Consider the following 10,088-nt stretch of genomic DNA (forward strand, 5'->3'; position numbering starts at 1 on the left):
GTTTTATTCTTGAAACTTCTTTCTACCCATTGTGCAGTATCGTTTATAGCTTTTGATGCCTCATTTCCATTGACTAGACCATTAGTCGAGCTAATCCCCGATGAATTAAGATGAAAAAGTTGTGCTGCAGGATTTAACTTTCCCTCATTATTGACCATATTTTTTGGTTTTTGTTTTGTAGATGCATGGTTGTGAAGTGTTGTACTGCTTGTAGCTGCATTATCTGTCACTTTCGCCAATTGATTAATAGGTTCTTCCTCTTCCTCCAGCCCTTGTAATATTGCAAACTTGTTAGCTACATGAACATGATCATTATCTTCATTGTCTATAGCCTCCACTTCCTTACCACTGTTGCTAGGTGGTTCTGCTTGTCTCTCTACAGTGCTTGTATCCTCTTTATTGTTATTGTTTTCAAGCTGCTTAGCTGGTGATATCTCCATTCCATTATTACTACGACTAGTATTTTGATTTACTACAATTCTAACTCTGTTGTCCTTTACTTCCTTCCATTGCTCTTTTGCTGTAATAATCACATTGCCCACGACCTTTCCACTAGATAACATTTTTATACGCTGTAAGTTCTTTATGTCCTATTTCTTAGTTGTATCTGCTTGATCATCATTCTCCTTCTCCACATATAATTCAGGGTGTATCCTCCAACATTCAAATTGATCATGCCCTTGAAGTTTACATTGTCTGCAATATTTAGGCAGCATGTCATATTGAATTCTCACTCATTCATTTCTTGTTGTTCCTTTAGCTTCGTTGAATATGTCCATCCTCACCTTTTTAGGCAAATCTGCAAGTAGATCAACTAGTACCTTCACCCTAGCACAACTAGGTCTAGTTTTGTTAATTGTAGCCATGTCTAGATGCATAGGTTTACCTACTGCTGAAGCTAGAGAAAATAGACATTCCTTTACAAAAAAGGTTGGCAATAGACCTGGGAATGAGATCCAAGCCATTGCCTTGGGTGTTTCTTCATCTGCTCTAAAATTTGAGTCATAAATCAACGGCCTAAGCTGATATTGATAGCCATCCCTGTCCTTTATGTAATGAGTTTTTGATGAGAAATGAAGATAGTCCTGCTTTAATGTCATTCTAATCAAAATATGTCTATCCCTTAGAAATCCAATGTTACATTCACCTTTAATTCCGCATTGAATTGGTATTAACTTACGCAATTGTTGAATTTCTGGGCTGCCATAAGAACATTTACCAACTATTGCATATTGTAATCCTTCAATGATATCCATCCTTTCTACTTCTACTTCTGTGAACTGAATAACATGTTCTCCATTTAATATTGTAGGTGTACGAATAGCAATTGGCTCAACTTCCTGTTGCTCCTGCATTGCAGCATTAAAAGTGCAAGGTTTCAGAAATTTGGAGTAATCCATCGGCTTATTTGTGATCCCTGATGTTTGTGCAATGTTTGGAGGAAGTTGTGTAGGCAGCGCAACCACCAAAAGTGGCTGGCCACCTTCCTGTGTGTCCATCACAGTTGTATTTCTTTAACACTTACTTACATGACAAAGCTGCAGTATGTTTGTAATAAAACGATACTACTGTGATTTGAATTTGCTTCACGCAATCTGTGTTGAAATTGAATGAAGAAATCTGTGTGCTACAGTAACTCGTGAAACTGAAATTAAGATCTACAAAAATTGACTATAGATCTGAAGTTGAAACCAATTGGGTATTACTTGTAAGGAGATTATGTATCTTTTGACACCAAATTGGTTGGTTACCACCACCGGATTTTGGAACCGAAAAGTGATGTCGAAAGTATTGTTCACTGAATTTTCTAGAGAGAAGGCAGAGAATTTTTTTAGAGAAGGTTCCAGTGCACAATTAAATCCTATTAACTACTTTTTAAAATTTTGAAACTTCAGTGTTACCCTTTTTCTCTCTTAAAATCAGATCAGGAGCAATAACTGTGATTGATTGAGCCGAATAACTATTAAATTGTGTTCGTATAGAAAAGATAATTTTTCATAAAGCACCATCTTTTAGGTCTAATTAGTCATTTATAGATATCTTTTGCTATATTACGTGTTATAGATACCTTTTATGTTTTTATAGAATGTATTTTATGTATTTAAGCTGTTGTATTCATTAATACAATAGAAAATGTAGGCGTTAAAAAGGGAATTCCAGCTAAGTTTGATATGTATTTAACTGTATTCAAGCGACATTAATGTGAATACAATAACGTATTTGAGCAAAATGTGGAAGGTTAAACTAGTTAAAAACAGAAGGAAATCAAATCACATGATATTCTCCTAATTTAACTCAACGAACAAAATCTGCCATATTTTTACAGTAGAGCTTGGTACTGCACGGGTCAACAAGGAGAGTTCTGACGTCAAGGAATCAAAATTGCCATATTTTTTGTTTATCAGTGAACTTATAGGCATGAACTGCTTTTCCCTTCTACAATGTAGATAATAAAAAGACAATTCTTTTCTTCAAAAGATGTAGTGCAGAAGAATTGCATTTGGATTTTAAGTTTTAGTTTTTCCCCTTTAACAGATTGCCGGTCTTAAGGCAGCCTTAGCAAGGAAGGAAGAAGAGCAAGGGCACCGCCCAACTTCCAGATCAAGTACTCCAGAAAGAGTCAGAACAAGATCGTGCGGATCTTCTCTTTCTTCTAGTTGCCAGAGTATGGTAGACCTTTCAAGCCATCATAGCCAGAGCATGAATACAACTGAATACAATCATTTTTTAAATACAATTACCATTAATACATATGAATACAACAAAATTCAAACACATACAAGACATATTTTTCCGAAGATCTGATATGAATACAACTGAATATAACTAAAAACATGCTACAAAAACTATTCGTATACATCAGAATACAACTAACAAAGCTGTATTATATGTAATTTTAATATGTCTTGTCATGACGTATCCTTCTAATGTTTTTGTTAGCCTCATGTAGCATAAAGTACAACAGACTTTTGATAAGTTCTGCACTAATTACACTTGATATTCTACTGGTCCAAATATATGATGTATTCATCTATATGCTAATAGTTCAGTTGTATGTAAGTTAGTAATTCAGCATTATACATTTGGTAATTCAGTTATATGTGCTCAAAACTTATATTTCTATTTTTAAATGTAGGTGGTACCATCAACTAAATACTTACATACGGTTAACGATGGTGGGAGGAATTACACAGTCTGCCTGTTAGAGAAAAAATATATTTGTGGGAGGTTCCAAGTTGATGAATTGCCATGCCCACATGCTTGGACTGTATTGAAGAGCAAGTTTCTAATGCTAGAAGAATATTGCTCTAACTATTACAAACCAAATACAATTGTAATGACATACGATGTGCCAATGTACCCGCTACCGGACAGAAATGACTGGAATATACCAGAACATGTTGCAGAAGAGGTTGTACTACCATCCAAATGGAAAATACCTCCTGGAAGGCCAAAGAAGAAGCGCGATAAAACTTTAAGTGAATTGTTGCAGCCGAAAAATCAACATTCATGTAGCATATGTGGGAAGAGAGGATATAACAAGCGAACGTGTAGAAATGTGCCACGTAATAAATAGTTAACACTCTGACATGTATTGGTGCTTCAACGATTTATCAATACTTATGATGACATTGTCAAGTAATAAATTTTCATTGTCAAGAAATATATTCTGAAATGACTTTCGTGAACAGATTATGAATACATATAGTTGCCTTACTTTGACAGTTTATTATAGACAGTGCCTGAGTTATGTACATAACTAGTCAGAATTCATCGGAATATATCTATATACTCAGTTGTAATATAACAATTTTATTAAGTCTGAATTTATATTCTCTAACTAGACAATAACCTGTTTAATACATCTAAATTTATATTCTTTTTTAAGTATTAACTGAATTTGAAAGATACATATTAAATTCAGTATAGGTGAATACATAGAAATGACAACTGAATACAGAGACATACATATGAACTATACAGTTGAGTAGAACTGAGTATAGATGAATACTAAAAAATACAACTGAATATAGCTGAAGTATTTTTATGAATAATACAGTTGAGTAGAACTGAATGTAGATGAATATAACAAAATACCAATGAACTACTGCTGAATAAAACAATTGAATACAACTGACTACAGCTGAATACAACTGAATACGTATAACCTGTTTAATACATCTGAATTTGTATTTTTTAATATGTATTAACTGAACTTGAAAGATACATATAAATGAATGCTGTTGAATACAACTGAATGCAGCTGAATAATATAGTTAAATACAACTGAATACACATGAATTCAGAAAAATACATCTGAATTCTTTAATATAACCTACCATCAGAATACATAAAGTTTCTGACTTTGATATTTACATGTTCAATACCTAAAACCTGTTCAAGCAAAGTTACTTGGTATTAATACATACTTGAATCCTGTAAGATAAATATTAATACAAATTGAAGAATAAGCATGAATACTTATGAATACCAGTGAAACAGCGATTGAAAAGTTGCAATTGTTATACACGAACACTGTTGATAAAGTTATAAGTTTTTCAAATTAAATACCATCTTCACCAAAATTCATACTCAAAACAGTATTCTTCTTCAAACTACATTCCAAAACTACATTAACCTAAAGCTACTCTAACACTATCTGCATCTTTGAATCTGACTCCGTGATTTGGCTAGCAATCTTTAAAGGTGCTTCATTCTCTCTTATGGCATCAGCGTCTATCTTCCGCATAGCATAGTCCTAGAGGAGAGCACCATATCTTTGACGAAGTAGATTGGAATCAAATGTTGTTTGTGGAATCTCACCAAGAGTGCTCAGAAACTCTGCGTATGCTACAATATGCACCCCACAATCCCTAAAAAATAATTGATTGAAACAATTAAATCTAATTCATACAATTAGATTTGTATATTACATACAAGAATGATGATTGAATACTTACATGCTCCCAGCTTTCTGTTGAAGCAGATCTGATATGAAAAATACTTCAAAGGGATCATACAGAGAAATACATATGAATAATACAGTTGAATACAGTTGTCTATATGTGAATAAAACAGTTGACTACAACTGACTACAGCTGAATAAAACAGTTGAATACAAGTGACTATATCTGATTAAAACAGTTGAATAAAGCTGAATACAGCTGAATAATATTGAATAATACAACTAACTACAGGTGATTAAAATAGTTGAATATGACTGTCTACAGTTGAATAAAGCTGAATAAAACAGTTGAATACAGCTGACTATAGTTGTATTCACCACAGTTGAATTCAACTGACTATAGCTGAATACAGAGAAATACATATGAATAATACAGTTGAGAACAACTGAATACAGCTGAAAGCAAGAAAAATACAGCAGAATACAGCTCAATATTACAACAGAATACAGCTGAATAATATAACAGTGATGGGAACCTTGAAAATCCTTAAAAATACAACTATAAAAATACATCAGAACACATATACATACGTATAAATACAACTGAATACATTAATACCAAATAGTGCAAAAATGTGAATTTGAATACATCTAAATATATTTAAATACAACATACAATATTCAAGTAAGCACAACTCAGTTATTGACAAATGTGAATGTGTAAATGAGTTCTGGATTGTTTTAATACTTATGAATATAACCAGATACATACGAATAAAACATCATACATATAAAATAACTTGAATAACTATGAATACATATAAGTTTCTTTGAATGCATATTGATACAATATCAATTACATTTTCGTGTCGTGTATCTGATGTTTTTTTTTGCATCAACTTCCTTAAGATTGACACATGAAGAATCATTCATAGGTTTTTTCCTCTTTGAAGCAACTGGATTTTTTGTTTCTTTTGAAGATTTCTCAACTTGGACTTCTTTCGATTTGTCATTGTGTAGTTTAGTTCTTCTCTCTGAAACTGTAGTTGCTGATAAACCTGCAAAATCCGACTCCGCTTGAGTTATTTGCAACGAGAAAGAGGGCCCATCAAAATTGAGAATTTTGGTGGGTATACCTCTAGTTATTATCTTGTGTGGCATTGAATCCGACATTTGAGAGAAAAACCAAAGCTTCCTGGTGAGTAAACAATACCAATGGTTATTGTTTCAGAAACAAAGTAAAATCTGTATCAAAATTAGAGAAACAAAATAATGATATCAAAATCTAAGAATTAAACCTACCAGGAGCACTTGTATCGGCTCTAAAACAATGATTTTAGAGAGATACGAAATGGGGAGTGATAATGGCGGAGACCTAGAGAATTTGGGTGGGAGAAGAGTTATGAATCGTGGGTTTGTGGGAGAAGAGAGTAAAGTGTATGCAAAAAGAGAGAGAACATGGTTAGAGCAGATATACGGTGATTATGTGAGAGAAAAGACTAAAAAGGAGAGAGAAAAATATTATTTAGCATATATGGTGCCTTAAATGTATGATGTAACTATAATTAGATATTTTGCTATAAAGGAAAAAAGTATCTATAGTATGTAATATTTTAAAATGGTATTTATTTAAAATAAATAGGGTACTAAGCTTTTCTACGGGGTGTAAAATTACCCCCTTTCATGTCTCTTTTCTCTCATTCGATCAATTACCTATCTCTCTTAGAAAACCAGCCTCAAAATGAAAACCATAATTTCCAGTTCTTCCAAAAATCTCAACTGCTTGAAAATATCGAACTCACCAAGCCAACCTGCATCTGGTCCTATCGAGTCAAACCCCACTCCAGTAATAAATACCTCTCCCCTCTCACCTAGTCATACCGACTCTGTCCAAGATGAAGTTCCCTCCCAAGAGACCCCAAAAGCTATTGTAGGTTTGGCTGACTACTCCGATGAATAAGAAAGTGAAAATTCTGGTTCTGAAAATCTGCCAATAAAGGGGTCTCAAATTCAGGGGGAAGAAACGATTGAAAAGGAGAAGGAGGAAGGTGGCAGATGATAAAAGGATAGTAGAGTTAGTGTAGATGACTAGGAGGGCACAAAAGGCACTGGGAAGGAACAAGAAAAGGGTAGTGCTAGAGTAGAAGTACCAGAATTCTCTGGCCAACAACCAGGTCCTTCTACTGCTGGTGCGGTAGAAAATGGTGAGAGTACTGAGTAAGTGTTTATAAGGGTTGCTGAAAGAGAATATTGGGAAAAAGACTGAAAAGGTTCAAGAACTTGATTCTCAGAATGTTGATACACATAAATGCACTTCTTATTATTGGACTCATACTGAGAAGGAAAGAAAAGGGGGAGAAATTGAAGTGAGAAAAGAAAGTAGTGAAAGTAGTGATGATGAGGCACTAGCAGAGATGATTGCCGAAATAAAAGAAAAGAAGGTGCGTGAGGAAAGTAGGACATATGGAAGGGTTAAGCAAGTTACCAAAAAGGCAATAAAATTAGGGGTCTCTGATGTTCCTAAAGCTAGGACTCCAAATACAAGAGGGAAGAGCAAGGATGTTCTTGAAGAAGCTATGAAGTAGAGCAAGAAAAAGAGAAAGGAGAAGCAACAAATTAGGCTAAGAGATGAGTCTGATGTATAGGAATTGAATCTTGTGAGTGAGGGAGATAAAAAATAAGAAGATGAGTAAGTAGAGGAGATTCCTATTCAGAGAAAGGGAAAGAAAAAGGCTAAATCAGCGTCAGCCACACCCAAAAGCAAGAGGATCTTAGAAAAAGAAAAGTTGCAGTCTCTGAATCTGAGGGGAAAGGAACCAGTTCCAAATGCAAGAAGAAGACCAAAAAAATTTCCATTGTGGGCAGGGAAGCATAGATTTTTCTACTGATAAGATTAAAGGGACGAGTTATCAACCCAGTCATTATTGAGATGTTTGGGATAAAAAAGTTGCTGGAGAGAATTGAGAATCAAATGTAAACACATTTGTTCTTGTTCCCACTCCAAAATTATGTATGGTGAAGCAGTGATTCATTTTTACAAGAAGTATTAAGATCCTTGAGGATCGCACAATAAATTCTGAGGTAAAGGGAGTGGACCTTATTCTTGATGCCACATTGCTAGGGCAGATATTGAACATACATGTGGAGTTTTGATACCTATGTGCAGTGTGAGTGGCCTAGTTTGGGAGAGAAGGATGATGTTACGTACTTGACCTCCTAGTATACTCAGAAGAGGGAGCAACACACTGCAAGGAAGTTGGTTCACAAGCTTCTGTTTGAGTTTGTGAACAAATGCCTCGATTAGAGATGAGGAATGAGGCTACATACTTGGACCTAGAAATTATGGAGGTGCTGGATCAAAATAGGTCAATCAAATTGCGCTCACTGATGATCAAGCATATGGCAATGGTAGCTGATCAAGAAAAGGGCATTCATGCCCTACCATATAAGTTCTTGTTGACTAAGGTGTGTGATCACTTCAAGGTCCCTTTGAGAGGACCTAAGAAGGGGACAAAGAAATACATGTTTTATGAGGAAACCTTAATGGAATTTGACTGCATTTCAAGACCATCGGGCACAAAGAGTAAAGGCATGGTCACAAACCTTTTGGAGGAATTGGCTTCTGCCACCGAGGAGAAGGAGACTATGAAAAAGGAAATTGCCTCTTTAAAAGAGGAGAATAGGAAGATGAAGGAGGAGATGAAGAAGGAGCACGAGGTTGTTGTTGCTCGGTTTGACAAGTTTCTGGGGCTTATTAATGGTGAACCCTCTTTCAGGAAAGAATTTTGTTCCTAATCCTCTTAGGTTTTCTAGTCTAGTCTTAGTCATGTCCCTTTTATGACCAGATTCTGAATTTTTTGATTTGTTTTGTTGTGTTGGCAGTTTGATGGGTCTGTTCAACTGACCTTTGATTTGGGCCCTTTGGGCTTAATATGATACAATGATTAAATAATCCAATTTCCTCATTTTGGGCTAAATCTGCTGGAATTATTTAGATGATTTTATTGGATTAAACATTTGAGCTTTTGAGATTGTGTACATGTTAGTATATCACCAGTAGCAATGTGTTTAACATTGTCGAATTCTCACTTTTAACTGTAATTATTTTCTATTTTTCAATGATGCCAAAAAGAGAAGACACAATTGAACTCCCCCATTTTGTATCTAAGTGAACTCTAAAATAATAGTGCACTTGTCAAAAATAGTATAAAAATTTCGATCCCACGAGGATTAGGTTACTATATAGCTAGTTGTTCTTGCTCAATTACTATTTGAGAATTCAGGCAAGTTGAGATTTTGTTAAATCAAATAAAACAAAAAATACAAAAACAAAAGCAATTAAATGATTGTGAAATTTAAAACAAGAATGCTCACGACAATAGATTAGCTCGAATTAATAAAAGAGTTGCACTCAGATTCCGCTTGTGATTTTTCCCAGGTCTTCATAAATTTCACTCTCAAAATTCAGTAAAATATGAATGACTCTCTCGATTTCATCAAACCACTACAAACCTACTGTCTATCCTAAAATCGGATAACAATTGAATTTATATGTAGTTTTAAGGATATGAGGATTAATTCAATACAAATGATCAATAGCGTTAGATTAAGCAAATGAAAGACGTAATAAATAGCCAAACCAGTTGGGCACGGATATCACGACCCTTCATTATTCGTGTGCAGCCATTTGATGATGTTCTCCGAAGTCTTGAGACTCAAACCGGACCAAGAGGATGTGGTTTCAATGCCTCCGAGGGCAGGTGCTTTGCTCGAAATCCGATACTATGGTTCCTCGCCCAGATTCTAGTGACGTCTTTGCTCCGTTTGCCTTACCAGGAAATTGAGGTATTCAACCGGCTCGGTTTTACCTATACACAGATAGTCCCCTCGTTTCTTAGAGAGTAGATTTATCGAAATGATGAGAAACTACATATCTTTTTGATTCCTTATTCAATACGCCGTAACAGAAACGATAAAGAAGCCGAAACGTCCTATCATGGGTCGTTCTGACTCCGAACATGTGTCAGCCATTAGTAGGTCACCTGTGAATGCGAAGAGACACAAAATCTTTATAAAAGCTTCCATCCTTCGTTCATTTTTCACTTTTTTACCAAGCTTCTGCCTTCGAGTTTTCAAGCCATTACTACCCTTCTTCTAACTCTCATATCTTTACCCTGTTTTT

General features: G+C 34.9%; 1 protein-coding gene across 1 annotated transcript; it reads left to right on the forward strand.

The window, feature by feature from the left end:
• The first annotated feature begins 1,779 nt into the window (after positions 1-1,779).
• Positions 1,780-3,577, forward strand: LOC107774793 (uncharacterized). The gene is made up of 3 exons (XM_075221726.1): positions 1,780-1,788; positions 2,536-2,619; positions 3,137-3,577. Exons 1-3 carry the CDS (start codon positions 1,780-1,782, stop codon positions 3,575-3,577), a joined length of 534 nt encoding a protein of 177 aa, XP_075077827.1.
• Positions 3,578-10,088: the final 6,511 nt, after the last annotated feature.

Source organism: Nicotiana tabacum, chromosome 1 (genome assembly GCF_000715075.1).
Source record: "Nicotiana tabacum cultivar K326 chromosome 1, ASM71507v2, whole genome shotgun sequence".
In the NCBI taxonomy this organism is placed as follows: Eukaryota; Viridiplantae; Streptophyta; class Magnoliopsida; order Solanales; family Solanaceae; genus Nicotiana; species Nicotiana tabacum.